General features: G+C 38.9%; 1 protein-coding gene and 1 long non-coding RNA gene across 3 annotated transcripts; one reads left to right on the top strand and one right to left on the bottom strand.

Annotated features, from left to right (window-relative positions):
• Nucleotides 1-2,602: 2,602 nt before the first annotated feature.
• On the bottom strand, nucleotides 2,603-5,949 carry LOC133718445 (uncharacterized). 2 transcript variants are annotated; one of them, XR_009850298.1, is made up of 6 exons: nucleotides 5,592-5,949; nucleotides 5,314-5,467; nucleotides 4,940-4,992; nucleotides 4,643-4,807; nucleotides 3,110-3,204; nucleotides 2,603-2,915 (listed from the first exon to the last, which is right to left on the bottom strand). It is a non-coding gene; the product is annotated as an uncharacterized LOC133718445 (long non-coding RNA). The 2 variants fall into 2 exon arrangements; XR_009850297.1 differs by having other exon boundaries at nucleotides 3,026-3,204.
• Nucleotides 5,950-8,208: 2,259 nt separating this feature from the next.
• LOC133715800 (mechanosensitive ion channel protein 10-like) lies at nucleotides 8,209-16,014 on the top strand. The gene is made up of 5 exons (XM_062142453.1): nucleotides 8,209-9,462; nucleotides 13,902-14,025; nucleotides 14,115-14,408; nucleotides 14,699-14,901; nucleotides 15,352-16,014. The coding sequence occupies exons 1-5, from the start codon at nucleotides 8,252-8,254 to the stop codon at nucleotides 15,620-15,622; spliced, it is 2,103 nt and encodes a 700-aa protein (XP_061998437.1). The 5' UTR covers nucleotides 8,209-8,251; the 3' UTR covers nucleotides 15,623-16,014.
• The last annotated feature ends 9,826 nt before the right edge of the window (nucleotides 16,015-25,840 follow it).

The raw sequence follows: 25,840 nt of genomic DNA on the forward strand, positions 1-25,840 counted from the left end.
TCTCTTTCTCTTACCGGTGATCACACTCCTAGTCCTAGTCTTCTCAGAAGCCAACTTTCAGTGCCACCAAACCCTCTGTCAACGTGCTTCGGTCCTAGTCTCCTCGGGAGCCGACGGTAGTGCCGCGACCACAACGGTTACAAAACCAGCCAAGCAAGGGTAACGCCCTAGCAACCCAGCCAAGCTAAAGTCACGCTTTAGCAAGATCTCAACATTTCCCGGTGATGTCGCTCTGCTCGATCTACAATATTGAGTATCGATTGTGTTAACAAGAAGAAACTTCAGCAAAGTCCTCACCACGAGGCAGAAAGAATCCCACGACGAGGTTGGTGCTCTCCTCGTCTACAATCGCTTGATAGAAGTCAGGTCAAGGGACACCCCCGACGACCGCACCCGAACGGTGCTGGCACGCCCGCGCAAGAAAAGAGACTGTTGACCAGCTGCAGCAAAATTGGAGCCAAACAAATGTATTGGCGATAAAGTGTATACAATACTAGTCAATTACTTGTCCATATTAAATATCACAATTCTATTATAAATGTATAATTTTAGAGAAATTACATTGTAAGTAGGTTTATTATAGATTTATAGGTTAGTTTAGTCTATGTAAAAGTTTCATTTAAAAATATCATTTTATAAATGCAAGTAATGTGATTTCTTTATTTTTAAACAAAATTTCCACCGAAATTGAAACTTTCTCCGAAATTTCCTTAAATTTGAAGTACCGAAATCGAAATTTGAATCCTTGACATGATCAAAATTACTTTCACATGTAAATTGGTTCAATCGATCCTTGCTCCTCACCTAGAATCTCCTCGAGGGACTTTCTACGTACTCACCTAGATTCGCCTCGAGGGGATTACCCCTCACCCAAATTTTTCTTGAGGGAATATCTCCTCACCTAGATTTCCCTTGAGAATATTACTCCTCACCCATATTGGCCTTTAAGGGATTTCTCCTCACACATATTTTGCCTTTAGGGAATTACTTTACTTCTCACTCAAATTTGCCTAGAGAGAATATCTCCTCACCCATATTTTCCTTGAGGAGATTCCTCACCTATATTGGCCTTGAGGGGATTTCTCCTCACATAAATTCGCCTTTAAGAAATTACTTATCACCCAATTTTTTTTCTTGTCAGATTGTATAGATATTTCTTGATTTTTTCGGGATATATCTTAAATATCTTATATATCATCGGGGATATTTGACGATAGTGGAGAAATTTTATAGAAACGGTGGTGATAAGATATTTTTTCTCTATGATATATCAGTCCCTTCAAAAATGGACATATCGGAGAATATATCAAAAATATCGTAGATATTTCAATCCTTAGGTTGAACGTTCCTGTTTACTAATCGGGTAATTTGTAATGTTCTTGTAATACTTAACACTAGGCTGCCACTTGGTTTGGTAATTACTAAACTGACCGAATACCAACCGATGTTTTAGGTTTGGTAAACTGATTTTTTGGGACCAATAAAACCGAAATAAAAAATTACCAAAAAAGAGTTAGTTTGGTTTTGGTAAATACTGAATCTACCAATTATCTAAATATTAACTTTATACTATAGTTTTCAATACACATACATGTATATTAAGAAATAATAAATAAAAAAATTCATAATAGTATGAACATTAATTGCTACATATACTACATTAATGGTACATATATTTTAAGTAACCTGGTCAAACATGGTTAGATAACCTAATTTTATTGAACATGGCTAAAACTTGATGTCATATTTAATAAGTAGATGAATACATAATTTGCGACTATAAAATTGAAAAAACCTAGTATTGTTCATTCTAATTTATATTACAAAGAACTAGTTGTGCTAAAGCTGGTAATACCTAAAACCGAAATACCAAATTTGGTAGATATGATTAAAAACTGAAAATTTTGGTTGGTAATTGGTAATTCAATTTTGAAACCGAAAGCTTTGATTTTGAAGTTGGTAATACCTATAATTGATTCAAACCGATCGAATGACAGCCCCTTACTTAGCACCTATTGTTCTTGTTATAAGCTAATAATAATGTATGGTAGTTGTTGGACTATGGAAGGCAAATATCGAGAAGAGAATATCATAGAGGTTTTGCCTTCATTAATTGGAGGATGATAACGGCTCAACTATCCGTTGGAGGCCACTATGCCAAAAAGGCCTTCAGACGACAGAACTGTTCTGTCGTCTGAACGAACTAAAATATGTCGTCTAGTACGGTGTCGTCTCTTGGGGGCATCAGACGACAAAAGTGTTATGTCGTCTGAAAAATCAGACGACATAAAAAAATAAAAATCTTGTGTTGTCTGATGAGTTTTGCATTTTGGGAACATTGTAATCTGTATCTTTAAAAGCATTCACACAACAGTATTGTATTGTCTAATAAACAAAACAACCACAGTATTTTTTAAATACTATTGTGTGAAGCATATTTGCAAGACATATTTCTGTTGTCTGAATTGATTCCCAACAACAAATTTTTCCTGATTTCTGTGGTTGTTAAGTTGATCCAACAACATAAATGGCTTTGATTTTGTGGTTGCCTCGTATTTCAGATGAGACATATTTGTATTCTTGTTGTGTGACAAACATGTAATCTAAAAACTGCAAAATACCATATATTCATCAAATCTGGAATCCAAGTACAAAAATACCAATATTCAATCTGTCATTGCAGCCAAAGTACATGCATCCAGAACTATACTAATCCTAAGGCAAAAACCTACTATCTAGAGCAATTATACTAATCTAGGATATGGATGATGCATGTCCAAAAGCACATATCTATGCACTAATTATTAGGTGCTTTTCGTCACGGAATTCTGTGGGTTCTGTGGGTTATCAACAAGCAAAAATGCAACCATCCGGTTCTTAGCCAAGGCATTCCTAAGACAACGTTTCAACCTCTCCTGCACAGATGAAATTTTTAACAGTGAAATAAAGAAACATTGAAGTTGAATAATATAGGCAGCAACAATAGCTTGTTGGTCAGTCAAAAGAGAAAGAAAATGAAAGTTACCTTCTCGTGTAAATGACCATCTGCAATTATCAAAACAAGTTGTACGTAATCAATTCAGCAACACTCTAGGCAGCATCATCTAACCTGTTATAGGGTCCAAAGGTTTTGGCATGAATATTCGTGGAGGGCATTGGGAGGACCTAGCATCCCAAATTCGACAAGTCTCATCATCTGATAACCTACAAATGGGATTGAGGACAAAGTAACAGCAAAGGGATTTCAAGTACTGTTTCGCTAAATGCCAAGTGATAAAATAACAACCACAACCAACATGTTTCAAATAATTGTTTCTGAAAACTTGATAATAGTTGCAAACTGCTTAGTATTAGGGATTTACTTTACACGAAAATGTTTCCAAATCATGCTATTCAGTGGAATCATTTCACACATAGAGAACAACCAAGTAGAGGGAAGCAACATCAGAGAGCAATAAATCTTAGAATGGGGCTTATGATAAAAGTTGGTAAATTGCACTAAGCGTTGAACTAAATGCAATAGCAGTCATAGTTCCAGTATGGCCCTGCAGAACCGAAATGGGATATCCATCTGGCAAACGCCACTGCAAGTAAAGATAACTATCCAATTCAGATGAAGCAGATGTGACCAAAGTATTGTTTGAACTCACAGCCAAGTCAGTAATGTCACACTTTGATTCATATAACCAGAAAGGTAAGTAAATTAATAAAGGAAACAAATAATTCAATGCCAGAGAGAGAAAGAGAGAGAGGGAGGGAGGAAGGCGGGCATGGGGATGGGGATGGAGAGAGCATGTCACCCATATTACATAACTCACTTTGTGTCCATGACAAGTGCAGTTCCCAATGACCAAATCTTGACAAGACGATCATCCGATCGATCCAGTGATAACATATCTCCCAGACCGATCAAGATCACATATACAGTGCAATATGTATATGTTTTGCAAAACACATAAAGATACTAGAAGATCCAAGGGAAAATAAACCAAGTACCAAGAGGGAGCATGTTGTAAGGCAACCAGAAACAGTTAATTGGCGAAATACCTTTATCCCAGACAATGTTAACTACCATTTAAACTGATATTTATAACTTAACAATATCTCATCATGGGTGCCTAGAAAGTAAGCTGATTATCAAAGTGAACCACACCACAATAGACAGCATTATGGTGCCCCCTTAGCTTCTTTTTGTTGTTCATCTTTTGCACCATAGTTGATGGTTTAGCAATGGCATAGCATGCAGAGTGAATGGATGGTGCACGATGATGCTTAGAGCCTTAGATAATTGTTATTTTACTTTCATATATAGTATTGTCAAAATAACAATTATCTTGTGGTCATTTATAGTTGTGTATAAACTTATTTAAGACTGGATTCACTCGATTATTTCTATAAATAAATGGTCAGCAAAACCGAAAATTGCATCAGTCATGGCATCAACTATTTCTGAGTAATAGTTTTATCTCATATAGTTATATGTAAAGCAAATTATTATATACCAGACTAAAGAACAATCTCTAGCTACCACTATAGGTTTTCAAAAACTCCATACTTGGCTCTGATGAGTTTCCTATTAGCTTGCAAAATTGGTTCGTAAAACAAGTGAATCAACAAAGCCTATTGGTGCCAAATGCAATACCTTTTGACTTCCTTAGCTGAAGAACCCAAGAGTTTCCTATTGGTGCCAAATGCAATACCCTTTCAGCTTCTTTTTGCTCAATCCCATAGCCATCTATACTCCCAACTCCATTGATTCCCTTAGCATAATCCAAGCCCATATCAAAACTGCATAATCTAAACTCATCTGCAATTCAAATGCAACCAATAAAATAATAAGTATTAACATTATGAACAAACGATAGAATTCAGAATGCAACATAAATCTAGCCTAATAAATGGAATTAAATGGGGGAATCTCGAAATATTGTTACAATACCTCAAATATGTATTCACGAGTAATTTCAATCGGCATCACTAGAACAATTCAACCTACAACCAAGCAAAAAAGAAAAGAAAAAAAAAATCAAAACAGATGTTATAGCAGTGTAACATACAACTCAAAATATTGAAGCTTTATAAAGCTTGAGAGGTCGAGACAGAGGGCAATGCCTAAATAAAAAGCCCAATCTAGAAACCCAAATGCAATCATATGAACCCTAGGCAAACTGAATTGAAAACAAACCAAATTTATATCCAGAAATCAAAGGAAAACAAACCAGATCTATCAACTAATGAACCAGAATATAAAGTGGAATTCAGACCCAAACTAATTAAGCCATAGAGAGATACATATGCGTCCGAGCGGGTTACCTAGCCTAAAGCAGAGGCCGAGTCAACATGGGCGACGAACAGGGACAAAGGCAGAGCTAGAGAAGTGCATAGAATGAACAAGAAGTCGAAAGCAAATGAGAATGGATTCTTGGTGGTGAAGAGAAGCTTGTTGAGACATGGAGGGCAGTAGGCTCTGTGGAGAACAACAAATTTGACGGGTTGTAGTCAAGATTCGGTGAAACCATTTGGTTTTTCTTGGATTGAAGAAGAAACCGAAGATTCAGTGAAAGCTTCCATCTTTAGGAGTCGAAGCTCACCGTCTGCAGGAGGAACCGCATACGCCCAGAGAAGGAGAACTGGAGTGGAACCGCATACGCCCGGAGAAGGAGATATGGGTTCGTATCTCCCCTGTTGGGACATAATGATTTAGGGTTTATCTATTTCACAGTCTGCAGGAGGAACCAATATCAATCTGCAAGAAGAAAAATCATGAGCAAAATGTGAGAAATCAGACAAACCCCAAAGGTAGAAGAACACTAAACGCCCAAATTGAAACCATTGTCTTTGGAAGAGAAGCCTTCCGGTTCCGGGGACTGGATCTGAACATGATTTTCGAAGAGAATTTAATTGAGAGAGATTCTAGGGATTTTCGGTTTCGGGGAAGCAAACGAGAGGTGGAGAGAGAAAATGGGGATTTTGTGTGGCTGAAAGAGTGAGCCGAGATGGGAAGGAGTAAATGTAATGCCAAAAAAGACTTGGGAAAAAAAAAGTGAAACTCACCTTCTTCACACAACACAATTGTGTTGTCTGAGTATCACCCTCATTGACTAGTCAGCTAGGGTCTCGGCATTTTGAGAGGGAAAGGACTAGAACTTTTTGGAGGGAATTCCAAATATTCTCTTAGGGTTAGATTTGAAATATCCCTATATTTTACAACAACATATAAGTGTTGTCTGTATCTATTCATATTTTCAAAATGAAACGATCTTTGAGATAGGAAATCATCATCTTTTACAACTACACAAATGTGTCGTCTGAATGCTCACCATTTTTTCCAATTGAACGAGTATGGTTTTAGTCTATATTCAGACAACACAAAAAAAAATTATGTCGTCTGAAAAACTCAGACGACATAAAACAAAACTTATGTGGTCTGAAGTGTGTCGTCTGAAGCACATTTTGGCATAGTGGGCTGAGAAGGTTTTGAATCCAATGAATAATGATGCGGAAAAGGTTTCGACTCCTTTGAATTTGATACCAGTAAAGGTTCAACAGGTAAGTTCCACAAATTCTGAAGGTATTTGGATTCGGCCATTCTAAAGTTAGGAAAAGTAAAATTACATGTAGTTAATAAAATTCAAACCATTTAAATCACCTATTCTATCTTGCTCATTAGATGAATTTAAATGGTTTGAATTTTATTAACTTTATACAACTACACACGACTCTTAACTTTAAAGGAGCCGGACTCATTGGCATGATATGGTTAAAAAGGAGCATGTTTTATAAAGCTCATCACATCTACTGAAGTCTCGAGTAGAACATGAGATTAAATTTGTCTGTGCTTATATGGCAAATGGTGATGAAGCCCTAAATGATGATAAATTTAGGAAGTTCCGTCCCCACAGAACGGAATGACCAAATTAAATGGGACCCAAACTCCTCAAGCTAATGCTTTTCAAGTTGACGTACACAGTCGCTACCCTTCTCAAAATAGAACACGTACAATGAAGCTTATTTTTAAATGATTTTGTAACTTGGGAAATTTCTTTTATTAGTTTCCTTTATGGATTTGTTTTTCATTTGACACTATTTAAACTGAGAGGCTGATTCTCACGTTCATGTTATTATTTACTGTAACTTGTCGCATCGAAGGGACGTAATACCTATACCTCAAGTGCTTATAGAAATATTACAAAAATCTTCATAATGGAAATCCTGTAAGATTGTAGCAGCCTCATCTAAAGTAAGATAAATAACATGAATTAAACCAGCAAAGTGAGCTAACCTATCAGCTGCAGTACTATTTACTCATCTGTCAGATATGAATAAAATCAAAAGATGCATATAATCCTTATAATCATCTGTAATCCAACTGACCTCAGAGTTGTTTTCACCTTAATGATTGATTCTATGTAGCAACCAATATAGAAGAATCACTCTCCATCTCCACCTATTTCCACACTTGATATATAGCCAGCAAGAGCCCCACACTGCACGCTTCAGCTTCACTATGAAATGCTGAAGACACATGAGGAAGGTGTCTGGAGTCTGAACCACGCACCATTGAATGGAACAGCCTTATCTCTCACCACAACCCCAATTCCACCCTGTTCAGTGTCACCTATAAACGCACCATCTATGTTGATCTTGAGTCTCCCACACGAGGTGGGAACTCACACTTAATTTGTAGCTCCCACTTTGCCATTCTAATTATGTTTGAGCTTTTATGTCCCCACTCCCTACTTTTTTTCTTTTGCTTCGTCAATAAATTATCCTTGTCTTATTTATCTAATGTCAGAAAAGTTTTAGATTAAGTTGCGCCTTGATTGTTGGTAAACCAACATTTCCATGGAATCATTGCTTTATAGAAGCGTGTCCTATATTATACTATCCCATCATTTTGGTTCATAATTGATGTTGTTTTCTTAATATTTTCTGAATTGATGATCTTGATATTAATGTGAACGTCTCAAGTAAAGTAGTCATATTAGTAAACTGCGCAATTCCCTTTAAAAAAAAAAGTAAACTGCGCAATTAAATCAAATGATGGAATCTATTTCACCACATTATATAAATAATTCATATCTAAAATGTGGGATAACTTCTATCCATTAAAAAAAAAACGTGTGATAATTAACTTCAATCTTGAAGGTGAGAGAAAAAGGCAAAAGCTTCCATTTCCTTCCTTTTAAATGCTCTTCTTCCGGGAGAGAAAGACCACTAACATCTCTCCTTCTCAAAGTTAAAGGCAACCATGGAGTTCCAAAAGAGCAATACAGACCATGTGGTAGTAAGCATAGACCAACCAAGCCCCAAACTCAACCAGTCACCCCAAGCAGACTCAATCCCACAATCACCACAGTCAAAATCCAAAACCCTTAGACGCCTCAACTTTTCCAAACCCCGGTCACGGTTCGAGGAGAATAAGCATCCTGTGACACCAAGAACCATTCTCCAATCCGAAGAACACGAGCCCTTAAACACTAACGAAGACAACTACTCGTCCTCATCAGATGATGAAGAATGGTTCGAAAATGAAGAAGACGACCAAGAAGAAGAGGGAAACAAACGCAAGCAAGGGAACAAAAGGAAGAGAAAGATGAACAAGAGAGCTCTGATAGAGTGGACTTTGTTTCTCATAATAATGACTTGCTTGGTATGTTCCCTGACTGCAGATTCCCTTAAACACGAAATGAAATGGGGTTTGCAGGTATGGAAATGGTGCCTAATGGTTTTGGTTATGTTTTGTGGGCGCTTAGTCTCGGGTTGGGTCGTGGGGTTCATTGTCTTTCTTATAGAGAGAAACTTCATGCTTAGAGAAAAAGTACTCTACTTTGTGTTTGGTCTGCGCAAGAGTTTCCAAAATTGTGCTTGGCTAGCCCTAGTTTTAGTGGCTTGGGTGATCATGTTCCCTCATGTCGACAAACAAAGCAAGGTTCTAAAAAAAGTGTTTCGAGCCCTCATTGCGGTGCTGATCGGCGCCACGATTTGGTTGCTAAAGATCGTTTTTGTCAAGGTGTTGGCCTCTTCATTTCACGTAGCTACATTCTTTGACCGTATGAAAGAGAGTGTATTCCACCACTTCATTTTGGATGCCCTGTCCGGGCCGCCAATGGATCTGGAGGAGAGGGAGCACCTTTCGCAGCGTCGTTTGCAGGCGTCCAAGACATTGCCGGCCAGGTTGAGGAGGGATAAGTCTAGCCAGTTGACCAAGTCGAGGTCTTGTAAGCAAGATGGGTCGAGGAGGATTGACATGGAGAAGCTCAAGAAGTTGAGCATGCCGGGTAGGGCGACGGCGTGGAGTGTGAAGAGGCTGGTGAGCTATGTCAGGTCTTCAGGTTTGTCGACAATGGTTTCAAGTACGATGGATGATTTCGGCAATACGGAATCGGAGATTACGAGTGAATGGGAGGCGAGGAACAGTGCTCAAAGAATATTCAAGAATGTTGCCAAGTCTGGTGCCAAGTAAGTTTCTTTCCCACTTTCAGTTGTCCTATACGTTTCTTTCACTTTGCTTCAAATTCTAGTTGGTACATCTCTCGCCATGTCGGTATCTTTTATATTTGATTTTGTCTACAATATTTTTAGCATAACCTTCAGTCCAAATCAGCTTAGAACCATTTTCAAATCATGAAAATTTGTTAAGATCGAAACAGGTCAGTTTTGTAGGTTTAAATTCCTTCATTAATGATGGATTATTCCTGAAGAACAAAAAAAAAAAATGTTGATTCAAATTTGATTACAAACTGCAATTTTTGGTACTAAACAATTCTTCACTTATGAGGGGGGGGGACAGGAAAAATTCTTTTATGCACTGATGGTGTAAGTGAACCAGCAGATTCAGTAGATCTCAATCGTTGATACTAATAAATGTACTTGATATTATCCAGCTGTCCATTTATGTTGGTGCATTGAATACTCTCTGGAGTAACAGAGAAATAATTGAGATAAAGATAAAGCAAGACTGTCAAAAAAAATTTAAGTATCAATAATTACAACTCATGATAAGTCCACTATTATATATATACTAGAATTGTGTAGCTATCCTCGAGTTGAAAGCTGTCATCAACTTAATTTCAACTTAACTACAAAAAAATACTTATGAAAGTACGAAGATTTCACAATCATTCCGAAACTGTCATCATAAAAATGCAAATAACAAGTGGCTACACATTCATCTTATATATTAAGCCAATTCTCCTTAGGGGAAATGATCATTTACCCAATTTCAGCTTAAAAATTGCCCACTTGCTCTGCTAACAGTTTTTTAACCCCGTTTACCCAAAACACTCTAAGAGATTATTTCCCTAATACCCAATTAATTCTTTTTTATTATTTTTTATTTATTTTTGGGAGTTTTTTGCCCTCTCCTTGTTTCTCACTTAGAGGGAGAAGTCATCCTCCACCTTGCCGGACTTCGGTGACCAGTGGCCGGCCGCCGACTCCGGTGACCGGAGACCGGTGACCGGAATCCGGCTACCGGACTAGTGTCTGGATTCCAGTGTCTGAATTTATTGCCCCCTAATAATACCCAATAACCATATTATTGCCCCCCAATAATCATATTATTGCCTCCCAAAAATAATATTATTGCCTCCAATAATCATATTATTTTCGTCCAGTGAATTGTATGAACTCCCAAAACCAAAATGAATACATTACATGCACAATTGATCATATTATTGCCCCCCAGTAATCATATTATTGCCCCCCAATACTCATATTATTGCCTCCTAATAATCATATTATTGGCTCAATAATCATATTATTGAACCAAAATGAATACATTACAGATACAAAAAAAAAATCTCAAGATACAGAAAAAAAAAAAATTTCTCTGGGCACCCACCGGAGTGTGAGGCCAATGCAGGAGTAGTCGGGGCGTGTTTTAGGGTGACGGCGACGTTGGAGAGGAGTCGATTGTGGCTGGGATCAGAGTCGGATCGGCGGTGGGGCTGAGTTGTTGCAATGGGCCTTGGATCGTTGGATCTGTGGTTTGGGAGACGGCAACGCCGAAGCCAAAGGTGGGGCGCCGGAGCAGCCATGGCAGAGAGAGAGAGAGAGAGAGAGAGAGAGAGAGAGAGAGAGAGAGAGAGAGAGAGAGAGAGAGAGAGAGAGAGAGAGAGAGAGAGAGAGTCTGGTTTGGGTGACGGCGGCGCTCGGAGGTTGAGTTCGAATCCGGATGCAGTGCTCCGATCTTGGGGCTGGCTTGGGGGACCCCTGACGGTTGAGATCGTCTCTGATGGCGGTGGAGACTTGATGGAGGTGGTGGCCCGAAGCCGCCGGAGCAGCCATGGCATAGAGAGAGAGAGAGAGAGAGAGAGAGAGAGAGAGAGAGAGAGAGAGAGTCTGAGAGGAAAGAGTTTAATAGGGGGCAAAACTGTCACTATAGGTTAGATTGGGTAAATGAGGTTAAAAAACTCTTGGTGGAGTAAGTGGGCAATGTTCATGCTGAAATTGTGTAAGTGGTCACGGCCCCTTCTCCTTAATATGGTTAAATTTTTGAAAGTCCAAAATTGTCCTTTATCTAATATGAAAACAATTTTATATTTCAAGGACTTTTAAGAACATCAACAAAAACAGTTTTTTGCTGCTAGTAACTAAATATTTTCATTTTTTTTTCATTTGTACAAAATTTTTTAGCATAAAAGAAAAAATAAAAAATTATCCAAATTTAAAAGGCAAATTGACACGGGCGTACGTGACGCGTGTTAAGAGGCTAATATTTAATTGATTAGATTATGCCAACCCAGCCTCTGTTAATACATATTTTTTTTTTTTTTTTAAGAGAAACTGTCAACTCAAATAAATCAGGAGGTAAACTCCTTAGAAAGTACATCAACAATACAAGATGGAGGCTCTAGGCCCCAGAATAAAGAACTAGAAGAAGAACAAGCAAAACGAGCTAAAGTATGAGCCACAATATTGGCTTGACGATAAGCATGAGTAAAACAAGAATCCGGCATATATAAAACACATACGTGGTACGTAGTGCTGGTTCATCATACATTGGCATGGTAATATATGCTGCTCCCTTTCTAACTTTTACTAGTTTTAATTTGAATCCTTATCCTCACTACTTGATCGACATTGATTATTCAATATATTTCATGAACTTTTGAAAATGAACCCTTTGATTTTGACATGTACATCATGATGAAGAGGTGTGTGCAAAACCAGCTAGTGCGTTTGTTCTAGAATGTAGAGGACACTTTAAGCTAGAAATAAGTAAGTGTTTGCTAATAATATATTCGATCAGTTTTCCGGCCGGTGCATCCTTGAAGGTGATAATTGTGCTTGTAATAATACACAACTACCATTGAGACATTGAGTACCCCCATTGTTTAAGTCAGGTAGTTCCTTATATGCATGTAATGGCCTCTAGGGTTTAATTTCTAGGGACAGGATGATTTACTGTTCATCATAGGTTAGACTGCATACGAATTATTAACAATGTATAGAAGTAATGCAAATTAATGTGCTGACGTACCTACTATAATATCATAACAGGTAGGCCTGGCAATTCAGCCCATGACCCGTCAACCGCCCGTTAACCGCCCGCTTAAAACCCATTTATTTCCGCCCGATAATATAACGTGTTAATGGGCTGCCAACCCGTTAACAACCCGTTAGTTAACGGGCGGAAACGGGCTGCCCGATGGAACCCATCTAACCCGATTAGAAATAAAAAATGGTCTAACCCATCTAACCTTCTCTCCCCATCTAACTCGATTTTCTTTGAATTTGTTGATTTTCAAAGCAACAACGAAAAAGAGTTTTAATGGGTAATGTCGTAATGGGTTGGAAAATGGTTTAAAAAATAAAAAATAAAAACAATTTTTTATTATTTTTTAGAAGAGTTTTAATAGATAATGGATGTGAAAAAGAGTTTAAAAAATGCAAAAAAAAAAAATCATTTTTATGTTAGGGGGTCTTAACGTGTTTCAATAGTCAATTTATTGTTAACGGGTTTTAGTGGGTAATTGATTATAAAAGAATTTTAAAATTAAAAAAAAAAAAAAAAAACCTTAGCGGTCTTAACGGGTTCCAACGGGTAACCCGCGAACCTATCGGGCTCAACCCGTTATAACCCGTTATCTTAACGGGTTATAACGGGTTGAGCCCGTTAAGACCGCCAACCCGTTAAGTCCGCCCGCAACCCGCCCGTGACCGCCCAGTTGCCAGGCCTAATAACAGGTCTTTTTTTTTTTTAATTAGAATAACTTAACAGGTTTCAATATTAATATATATGACAAAGAATTAATATTGTTTTTCCTTCACTTATTCTCGACTGTACAGGTACAATCTCTTTAATTGTTGCTGACTTGCTTTGAAACAAGATCATCTTACCTTAGATTTTATGCAAGCGATATTGTACTTGTCTCTTAAAGAAAAGAAAAGAAAAAAATCTAACAGCTAAAAATGTCGTTTTAACTCATATGTACATTTTTATTTTCTTTTTCAACCTATTCATTATTATTATTATTATTTTTTCACAAACAAGATTATAAATGTGTTTTAGCCAGCTTTTAGATTTCCAGGCTCGATGCCGGTACTCATATTTTGTCAAAAAAAAGAAAAGAAAAAGGAAATGCCAGTACTCATATGAAGCCCAGTACAAGGGTTGACATTCTTCTCTTATGGAGATATTTTCTGGATTGGGTTACGTGTTAGTCTCTTAGCTAAGGAATAGAACAGCTGGGGACATGCAAGTACGTTTTGGTCTCCAAGATATTCAATCATTATGATATTGAAAGTCTGGCCGGTGGCAGGGTGATTTTCTTGAGTTTAAGGGTTGGGAGTTTTCTTCAGTTTATTAGCGTTTGCAGTTTAAGATTTAAGATTTAGGGCTTGGGTAAAGCGATGAAAAGATTAATGTATCCTTATTAATTTTTCACTTACAGATACATAGAAGAGGAAGATTTACTACGGTTCTTGAAGAATGATGAAATTCACACCATATTCCCTCTCTTTGAAGGAGCAACTGAAACTGGTAGAATAACAAAGTCTTCCTTCAGAAATTGGGTGGTGAGCTTTAACACAATTATCTTATAAACCTTTCCATCTCAAGCACCCGTAAACCTTAACCATTTTTATCTGATGTAATCAATCTTTAGGTACATGCCTACATTGAGCGCAAAGCATTGGCTCATTCTTTGAATGATACCAAGACCGCTGTCCAACAACTTCACAAGCTGGCGAGTGCAGTTGTGATTGTGATTATAACTGTGGTGAGCCTTTTGGTCATGGGTTTGGCCACAACTAAGGTTATCTTTGTGGTCACTTCTCAGTTGCTGCTCGTAGGCTTCATGTTTCAAAACATGTGCAAAACTATGTTTGAGTCCATCATTTTTGTGTTTGTGATGCACCCGTTCGATGTCGGTGATCGTTGCGTCGTCGATGGCGTACAGGTAAGCTATAGTGCTATACTATGTGAATCCGGATTCGATCTATAATTTCTTGGTTTTGGTCTTTCCATCATGTGGCTAGCTATATCTTTTTAATATAATATACATAAGTATTGAACCTAGCTTAAAGCAAGATGCTTAAGTGTTAAACTCTAAAACGACATGGATGTTGTGACATGATCGCAAGAGATCACGTACACCAAAAGAGAGCCAGGCATTGTAAGTTGTCTCGGTTCTGTTCTTATAAATTTTCAACGACTAATAACTTCACCATATGATTTTTGTGCATGCAGATGATTGTGGAAGAGATGAACATATTGACAACAGTTTTCTTAAGATATGATAATGAGAAAATATATTACCCGAATTCTGTGCTTCTTACAAAGCCTATTAGCAATTTCAGAAGAAGCCCAGACATGGGTGACAGTGTTGATTTCACCATTGATGTCTCTACTCCAGTTGACGATGTTACTGCACTCAAGAAGGCTATACAATCGTAAGTAATCTCTCCCTTTTTATTTTTATTTTTTATAAAAAAACCTATAGCTGCATGAATATATTTTTTGTCCCTGCATAATTAAATTAATGATGCGCTTGTAATCACTAAGCTTGATCAAATTTACTGAAGCTATTAGTTTTCCGGTCAAATTGCATGATTAAATGTTGTCGTGAAGCTTCTCATTAGGTCAACTGGTATCGCTATAGCCTAAACGAGGGTTAAAAAAGACATTGGAAGGTTTTCCTTCATCTAAAGGTTCAAACCTTACACGGAAAAAAACTTTGGAGGGAAAAAACTTCCCAAGGTGTTCTTTACCCCTCACCTACGCCAGAACAATAGCAATTGATGACCTGATGAGAGGCTTTGCTTCTACCAAAAAATTGCTTTTGTAAAAGTGTTAATTGTTTCGTGTATATTAATTAATACTCGACGAATTCATATATGCAGATATATTGAGAGCAAACCAAAGCATTGGAACCCGAAACACTCGGTGATAGTGAAGGACATTGTGAATGTGGACAAGATGAAAATGTTGCTATGTGTTCAACATACGATGAACCATCAAAACTATGGGGAAAAGAGTGTTCGAAGATCAGAGCTGGTGTTTGAATTGAAGAGGATATTCCAAAACCTTGGCATTAAGTACCATCTTCTTCCTCAAGAAGTAAATATTCCACAATTCAACAAAAGCACCGGGTCGCCCACAATGCCTTGTTAATTAATTAATCACGATTAATTAACTAGCAATAATACTTTTGTAGGGATTGATTTGATATACTTTTCCATAATCGCTCATCTTTCTTTATCTTTTTTCTTTTTTTTCCATTCATTTCCCAGTCATGTAAAGTTAATCCTTACTAAAGTATGAACAAACGAAACTATTTTGGATGTAGAGGCGCCTTAGATGTCTCAAATTCATTTACCAATTTTAGCTTTCTGGGTGAAACCGTTGGGCTTGATCGGCAACATTGAAATCATCATCTCCATTACTAGGTTTAATGCAACAGCAGTCATCACGCAATGGTGATTATCCGTTTTATCTCAAGAGCTTTAGCTCTTTCACTAGACGATTGGCCTCCCTCATATGTTTAATCTCCCAGAAAAATCATATTCCGCTGTAAAGATTGCAATAGGATCATGAATAGTAGCTCCTTAGATACTACTGTATACTTTTCATTCCTGAAAATAATAACTTTCGATACTAAATTACAAGTTTCATTTCTGCGCCACTACTTCATTTACTTTGAGTTGTCTTCTTTTTGGGATGCCAACAGGCCTAGCAGAACTGCGGTGAGACCTCCGGAGGGTGTAAAATCTGGTGATATAGATTCAAGATAGGTTTCATGACCAGTTAAGTTGTGGTGAAGTTCTGGAGGGGGAGGGGGAGGGGGCTGGCCGGGGCTCACGTGTGGATTGATTTCGTTCGAGTCCCACTCTCTGCTGCTGATCGACTCTCCAATGTAACATGCTGGGAATTCTCCTTCCCAAAATAGATCTGGTGTTCGCTCGAACAATTCCATTCATGAGACCCATATATGTCAATAAAAAGAACAAAAAAAAAAAAAAAAACTTCCTCTCCAAGCAATTAGGGTATATGCTATATAGATGTCACGCCCCGAATTTTGAATAATCAATTCAAATCCGAAACATGAATAATAACAAATTACAACTAACATCCTGAATTTTTTTCTCACAAACAACCACACTTCACAACTCTCAAATTTACAATAACCCAAATCCTCAAGTTATTTATTACAGCACACTCCCACCAAATCAAATTGTAAGGCTCAAATGAGCTTAACTCGCCTCACTATTACAATTGCTGTAAAACTATAACCATTGCTCTAACCGCACGATCACCGTCCTGGTTCTCCTGTCCTGTAGGATTACCCGCTACACAATTTGAATAGTGTACCGGGAGTTGCAACAACACAAAACCCGGTAAGCTTTTTACAGCCAGTATGAGTAAACAAGAAAGAACTGTTGATTTATTAAATTACAATTCAAGTAAAATTCAACAGTATTACGTCTGCAAAGAGACATCAAACCACTCATGGAAAACCACAAGGAATACATTTTCACAATCCTCAAATCACAATACACCACACTGGTCCTGCAAACACCCAACCCACATAACACCACTCTGGTCCATCCCAATAACACGTTAGAGCTCTAACTGCCTCGTTACCTCTGACACTTTGGCCTAGGGTCAAGCAACAGCAAAAATACTTCGGTTAACACTATAACCGTCGCGCTTTGGACATCCCCGTCCTCAGCACCATATACTTCGGTTAATAATAAACCGTCGCACTTTGGACATCCCCGTCCTCGGTACACAACTTCGGTTAATAATAAACCGTCGCACTTTGGACATCCCCGTCCTCAGTACACAACTTCGGTTAATAATAAACCGTCGCACTTTGGACATCCCCGTCCTCAGTACACAAACACTCCGGTTATCCATAACCGTCAAACTTCGGACACCTCGTCCTCAGAATCCTACATTCTCCAACTCTATACATACTCCAATGTAAATCATGAATATTAACAAGCACTCATCAATCATGATCATCACATATAAATATGATAAGTCAAATTTCAATTCATAGTATTTTAATCATCCCAAATTCCACACTCTTCAATGTCACACCATTCCACATATAATCACGTAAATATATATATACGTAATCACCCACTCAGGAATGACCACTAATACCAACTATAGTTCACACAAGAAAATCGTGAAATTCATTTTGTATAATTAAAACCATTTTACTTACCTATGGACCGTAATTGATCAAGTCCATATGATTTTAAAACAAATATTTATTCCATAAATATTTTCACACAATTACGACAAAATAAGGTAAATAAATTTATTCGGTTCGTAATATGAACCACGTGAGGTTTACTCACCTCTAAATTCCCGCTGCGTCTTCTTAACAGCTCAAAAACAACGATCCGAAATCGTTCACCAATCAATCAATCAACCACCTAGTCAAACACGATCTTAACTTAGAAATCATTCATAGACCACACATATACAGAAATCCAACGGTCGGATTCTAATTTAATGATGATCCAACAGTCAGATCAAATTTATATGATGATCCAACGGTCGGATCCTCACGGATCGCCCTTAGGATCACCCTCCAAAATTATCACGAAGATCCAACGGTCAAATCTTCCTGAATCGCCCTTACTAACATCTCCACAAAATTATATGAAAATCCGACGGTCGGATTCTCAAGAATCGCCTTCCGAATCACTATTTCTCAATTATACGAAGATCCAACGGTCGGATCTTCGCCCGTGACCTCACAAAGTCACCGGGACAGTCATACGATCAACATACTAAAATTTGAAGTAAAACCGATGGTCTGATCTTCGCAGATCGTAAACCGAAGATAAAACGTAAAAACCGTAAATAGTAACGTAAAAACGTAAATCCACTATTTACCAACTTTTTCTAACATAACCTTGTAATATATCAAAACGCTCGTATGGATGCATAGATCACCGTCCAGATAATATAAACTCAAAATATGGTCCGACGCGCCGCCACATGCGGAGGTCAGACGGCGGTCAACCCGGCGGTCAACGCCGGCCAACCACCTCAGATGCTAAAGTGACCAACTACAAACTGGTTCAAAATGAAAGGGTGGTCGACTTCCATACCTGGAGCTAAGTCTGGTTTGGCCTAGATCGTCCTAGATCAAGCGTTGAAGTTGGATTAATCTCGTGCGTCTGATCAGATTCCAGATTGAATCAGGGACGTCGAAATTTTCAACTCGTGATCTTTCACTCCACACTCCAAATCGTCACGCAAGGAGGATATGAGGATGATCAGGGGAAGGAGGAGATCACAAAAATGGGGAGGATCGGCCCGTGAAACGCCGGAAAAGTGGTTTTCCGGTCGGGTCGGGTTCTAGCTTCGGGGGGGCTTCGATCCACTTCTGGGGGCAGCGGCGGAGCAAGATGACACCACCAGGCGACTGAGCGTGCGGCGGCGAGTTCGGGAGGCGCCGGGTCCTGAGCCAGAGGACGCCGGAGGCGGCAGAAAAGCCGGGTCGGGTCAGCTGGTACCCGACGGTTCTGAGGAGAGAGAACGGAGGGTTTCGGGGACCGTTCAGCAAAAAGAATAAAATTTCGTCCTCAAATGAAATTTCTGATTTTTTTTTCGATATTTATAGAAAATTCCCAATTTTCAAATATTCATAACTTAATCATACGAACTCCGAATATTGCGTTCCACATGTCCACGAACTCGTATCGACGAGCTCTACAACTTTCATGAAGGAAGTTTTCCCAAATTTTGAACGTATAAAAAGTCAACTTTGTTGACCCCCTAAAAACGTTCGTTTTCGAAAATTAAATCGTTCGAACTAATTCCACAACTTTTCCAAGCTTCGTACTCGCTCCTATTATCGTGAAATCATTTCTAAAAATCCACGGAATTTAATTTGGATTTTTCGGGGTATTACAATCTACCCTCCTTAAAGAAATTTCGTCCCGAAATTTAAGCGTAAGTCAATTCCTCTCGATTAAGGTTGACCTAACTATAGAATCTCCATCTTTTCCAAATCTGTAGTAATCTACAAAGCCTCAGCCCTTTGTATAAAAATACATTCCTATGGCCACTAAATCCTTTCATCACAAACGTAAACTCACAACACAACTGCTCAACATCACTCCACATCACATACACAAAATCGTCACATGGATCATCTCATAGATCCTCACATAGATCTTCACATAGATCATCACATAGATCTTCACATAGATCATCACTCTGTACTGGCATACAAGCACAGTAAACACTCCCACAAAGTGTTTCGCTACTCAATTAGCATCACGGTAAATCTCCGTAGTAAAACTTAAGCATGCACCACTCTTCACAACCATAGAGATGCATCACTCAAAACAAATCATCCCCAAAAGCACGCTAATAAATTATGTCATCCAATGATGATGACTTGGGCTTGCTCAATCCTTGGGTTAAGCACTAGGGCTGGCCAATTGGGCCTGAAGAAATCGGACCATCCACATTCGAACCGGCCCAAACCACTTTGGGTTTAACATTTGGGCCTACTATTCGGGCCGAACGATTGGGCTTAACATTTGGGCCTACCAATCGGGCCGAACAATTGGGCTTACTATTTGGGCTTACTATTTGGGCCTACCAATCGGCCCACCAACTTCCAGCTCGGCTACGGTATGAAATTGTACATATCGTATATACGTATACATACCGTACAGACCGTATATACGTATGCATACCGTACAACTGTATATACATATGCATACCGTACAGACCGTATATACGTATGTATACCGTACATACCGTATATACGTCCGTATATCAAGCATATACGAGATCCAAAAATATTTGTAAGAGGTAAGGTTCGAACTCCCGACCTCGAACACGAAGGTTTTGCTCCCAACCACTGAAGCAAGAGCTGCCTTCATTAATATATGCTCACGTGTTATATTTATTATGTCATAAGTGACATAAATAAAATAACGGGGAAGGCAAGGTTCGAAACCTCAACCTGCCGCACGAAACCTTTGTCCCCCAACCACTGGAGCACAAGCTGTGCTTAATATAACGTGTACAAATGTTATACTTATTATGTCATAAGCGAACATAATAAAAATAAACGAGAGGCAAGGTTCGAACCTCTGACCTCTTGTACAAGAGCCTTGCTCTTCAACCACTAGAGCACCAGCTGCTCTCGTTACTATCCATGCAACTTCTTTTATTTATTCTATCATAAGCGATAGAATAACAACAAACTGTCGGTACACTCCACGTGCCACGACACGTCTCTTCCGTGATTTACGGAAAGCAAATCACTTTCGGCTAAAGCTGTCTGCCACAGCGTCTCGAGGTTCGGCCTGTCCCCTTACACGCTCTCCACGCGCCAACAACTTTTCCGGGTTTTCGGATGACTTTAATCCAACGCGTAGATTGAATCTCAGAGATCGTCCATCCAACGGTGGAGATCTGCTCACCTCGTTCTATAAATAGGTGCATCCTGGAGAAAAACTGTTCACATCAAAGAAAAGAAATTTTCCCCAGTCATTCTCTCTCAACTCTGCAGCCTTCCTCTCGAAACTCAAATCCTTTCTTCATCAATTTCAATCCTTCTCTTCTGATCTTCTTTCCCATTTGAAGATTCGATTTCATCTTTCCTCTGAGAATCTCAGATCTCCAATCACCAGTTCAACAACTCCAATCCTTCTAACAAAATCTCCCTCAAACACTAAACCATGTATTCCTCGATATTCACATCCTCTCACCTCATGACCCAAGAGCCACGAACTCTGCAACTAATGGAGCTCCAAACCCCGCAACAAATGGAACCACAACAACAGCAACCAACAGAGGAGGGAGGAAACACCCAAGCAGCTGGAAGTAGTGCCAACATGGATTTCTGGCGAAGCCGTACCAGATGGATTCCTACTCCAGAACAAATAAGAATCCTCAAGGATCTTTACTACGTCAAGGGATTTAAGTGCCCATCTACAGAGCACATTCACGAGATCTGCCTCCAGCTGAACCAGTATGGACATGTTGAGGGTAAGAACATTTACTTTTGGTTCCAGAACGTCAGGGCTCGAGAGAAGCAGATGAATAGGTGTAATCAGGCTGCACCAGTGCCCATGGGAACTAGTTCTCTTGGTACTGGTGGATCCATCGATCTCAATTTTGGGTCCACTGGTTCTACTGGTGCTGGTGGATCCATCGACATCAATTTTGGGCCGGCTGGTGGATCCATTGACATCAATTTTGGGTCCACTAGTTCTACTGATGATGGTAGATCCATTGATCTCAACTTTGGTTCCACCTATTCTACTGGTAATGAAGGATTTCTTGATTTAAATTTTGTTTCATATTCTTCCTCACACTTCAACACTAATACCAGTACAACTCTTTTGGCACAACAGGAGGACAAACATCCCTGCAACAACGAGGAGGAGATCACCAGGAGGTTCAAACTCTTCCTCTGTTCCCCGTGCACGGCGAGGACGTCTTTGGTAACCTGAAGGCTACTTCCGAGGAAGGTAGCGCTTTTGGTTACTATTCTGGTGGCTCAGGCGGTTACCACAGTGGCTCAAACGTTTCTCTTGAGCTCAGCCTCAATCCATCCGGAGCTGCTGACTAGGCTTAGTATAGAATAGTCCTCGTTTCCCTTTTTGTAATATAAAATCAATAAGATTGTGTGCATGTTTTCTTTTCTTTTTTGTTTAACCAACAACAACACCAAGGATCGAACCTTGGTCACTCAATACTCTTTTCAAAACCATCGAGAACTCTGCTGCACACATCTTTCAAAATGATTTATCACAAACAATCATTCAAAACCTAGCAATCAATTAAATCACACAGAGGTCAAGCTAGTATCCTCTGAGTCAAACCAAACACAACAATTTCATCGATAGGATTAGGGATTTATAAAGCTAAACACATCCTGAGTTAGCTAGGAAAAACCCACATTTTTAGAGTTACTCTTACACTCTTACAACTCTTATAGAATCTCGATAATTTCATCTATCAATTGCTTCAACAAAACTCACCACAATTCAATCCCTAACATTTAGCGATTCAAAAATCGAATCAATCTCCATATCACATAGTAATTCACTTGAACCACTATGGATACCTAACAAAGTCACTAAAATCAATATCCGAAATTGCGTTTAACTATATCACCTAAAATCAATCACCAAAGGCAAACCCTTGCCTGACTCTAACATGTCCTCCATGCTTCTTCCTGCACCATACATAGGCCTCAAAATTCAATTTCATTCACTTGAACAAAACTATATTCACAAGTCACGGTCAGGTCATCAACCCATAGTGTTCAAATGAATAAATTTCAAATCCAGTTTTCCTTGTGAATCGCAACGTATCGTTCCAAAATGATGCAAGCAACATCAACCACGTATATAAGACATATCTTGCGAACTCAATTCAAATTCCGAATCACCAAAACTACTACTAATTCCAATTCTACCAACAATCCTGATTCTGAAGGAATTATAGTACTCAACGACAACCCAAAACAATGGTCTCTCATCTCTAACCATCGAGCACAAAATAAAATTCTTGTCTCGCACCTTAAATCCTGCTTAACAACTTACAAGCACAAGGAAGAAGTAACCACAATAATTTCTTCCCTAACCTCAACCCTACTAACAAACTCCACAAGGACATCTCAATACAAAACAAGGTATTTAATCCTTGATACGTACATCCCATCCAAACATCTGTATGTCCAACTTAAGAAGACAAAATTTATAACAATTCATACCCGTATCCACACTAGGTACGTGCATAGGTCAACATCATGCCTTCAACCAACACTTCAACATCCAAAAGGACCTCACTTCCATAAAACAAATCTCACCGACTCATCAGAGTTAAATCTAGAGGTCTCTATTCCTCGAAGATTACAACCTGCGGAAACTAAACTTATTCTAATACGAACTTAGAAGACAACTCTACCGTCCTACAGACATACACGCTGTCTAGACCCCATACTAAGACATACCCAATGATTATACCAGTACCGAAGAGTATATGATGGGGATCCGCTGCAGACGGGCCATCACTCGGGGAGTACTGATTATCACCAAATATGTACCTTACGCTCTGATACCAAACTGTCACGCCCCGAATTTTGAATAATCAATTCAAATCCGAAACATGAATAATAACAAATTACAACTAACATCCTGAATTTTTTTCTCACAAACAACCACACTTCACAACTCTCAAATTTACAATAACCCAAATCCTCAAGTTATTTATTACAGCACACTCCCACCAAATCAAATTGTAAGGCTCAAATGAGCTTAACTCGCCTCACTATTACAATTGCTGTAAAACTATAACCATTGCTCTAACCGCACGATCACCGTCCTGGTTCTCCTGTCCTGTAGGATTACCCGCTACACAATTTGAATAGTGTACCGGGAGTTGCAACAACACAAAACCCGGTAAGCTTTTTACAGCCAGTATGAGTAAACAAGAAAGAACTGTTGATTTATTAAATTACAATTCAAGTAAAATTCAACAGTATTACGTCTGCAAAGAGACATCAAACCACTCATGGAAAACCACAAGGAATACATTTTCACAATCCTCAAATCACAATACACCACACTGGTCCTGCAAACACCCAACCCACATAACACCACTCTGGTCCATCCCAATAACACGTTAGAGCTCTAACTGCCTCGTTACCTCTGACACCTTGGCCTAGGGTCAAGCAACGGCAAAAATACTTCGGTTAACACTATAACCGTCGCGCTTTGGACATCCCCGTCCTCAGCACCATATACTTCGGTTAATAATAAACCGTCGCACTTTGGACATCCCCGTCCTCGGTACACAACTTCGGTTAATAATAAACCGTCGCACTTTGGACATCCCCGTCCTCAGTACACAACTTCGGTTAATAATAAACCGTCGCACTTTGGACATCCCCGTCCTCAGTACACAAACACTCCGGTTATCCATAACCGTCAAACTTCGGACACCTCGTCCTCAGAATCCTACATTCTCCAACTCTATACATACTCCAATGTAAATCATGAATATTAACAAGCACTCATCAATCATGATCATCACATATAAATAAGATAAGTCAAATTTCAATTCATAGTATTTTAATCATCCCAAATTCCACACTCTTCAATGTCACACCATTCCACATATAATCACGTAAATATATATATACGTAATCACCCACTCAGGAATAACCACTAATACCAACTATAGTTCACACAAGAAAATCGTGAAATTCATTTTGTATAATTAAAACCATTTTACTTACCTATGGACCGTAATTGATCAAGTCCATATGATTTTAAAACAAATATTTATTCCATAAATATTTTCACACAATTACGACAAAATAAGGTAAATAAATTTATTCGGTTCGTAATATGAACCACGTGAGGTTTACTCACCTCTAAATTCCCGCTGCGTCTTCTTAACAGCTCAAAAACAACGATCCGAAATCGTTCACCAATCAATCCATCAACCACCTAGTCAAACACGATCTTAACTTAGAAATCATTCATAGACCACACATATACAGAAATCCAACGGTCGGATTCTAATTTAATGATGATCCAACGGTCAGATCAAATTTATATGATGATCCAACGGTCGGATCCTCACGGATCGCCCTTAGGATCATCCTCCAAAATTATCACGAAGATCCAACGGTCAGATCTTCCTGAATCACCCTTACTAACATCTCCACAAAATTATATGAAAATCCGACGGTCGGATTCTCACGAATCGCCTTCCGAATCACTATTTCTCAATTATACGAAGATCCAACGGTCGGATCTTCGCCCGTGACCTCACAAAGTCACCGGGACAGTCATACGATCAACATACTAAAATTTGAAGTAAAACCGATGGTCTGATCTTCGCAGATCGTAAACCGAAGATAAAACGTAAAAACCGTAAATAGTAACGTAAAAACGTAAATCCACTATTTACCAACTTTTTCTAACATAACCTTGTAATATATCAAAACGCTCGTATGGATGCATAGATCACCGTCCAGATAATATAAACTCAAAATATGGTCCGACGCGCCGCCACATGCGGAGGTCAGACGGCGGTCAACCCGGCGGTCAACGCCGGCCAACCACCTCAGATGCTAAAGTGACCAACTACAAACTGGTTCAAAATGAAAGGGTGGTCGACTTCCATACCTGGAGCTAAGTCTGGTTTGGCCTAGATCGTCCTAGATCAAGCGTTGAAGTTGGATTAATCTCGTGCGTCTGATCAGATTCCAGATTGAATCAGGGACGTCGAAATTTTCAACTCGTGATCTTTCACTCCACACTCCAAATCGTCAAGCAAGGAGGATATGAGGATGATCAGGGGAAGGAGGAGATCACAAAA

The sequence above is a fragment of the Rosa rugosa genome, chromosome 6 (assembly GCF_958449725.1).
Source record: "Rosa rugosa chromosome 6, drRosRugo1.1, whole genome shotgun sequence".
Classification (NCBI taxonomy): domain Eukaryota; kingdom Viridiplantae; phylum Streptophyta; class Magnoliopsida; order Rosales; family Rosaceae; genus Rosa; species Rosa rugosa.

What these genes read in the sequence shown, in the direction of transcription:
- LOC133715800 (XM_062142453.1), top strand. Translation starts at nt 8,252, where the DNA reads ATGGAGTTCCAAAAGAGCAATACAGACCATGTGGTAGTAAGCATAGAC. An exon ending in GTTGCCAAGTCTGGTGCCAA is followed by an intron (nt 9,463 to 13,901) that starts GTAAGTTTCTTT and finishes TTTCACTTACAG; the next exon opens with ATACATAGAAGAGGAAGATT. An exon ending in CTTCCTTCAGAAATTGGGTG is followed by an intron (nt 14,026 to 14,114) that starts GTGAGCTTTAAC and finishes ATCAATCTTTAG; the next exon opens with GTACATGCCTACATTGAGCG.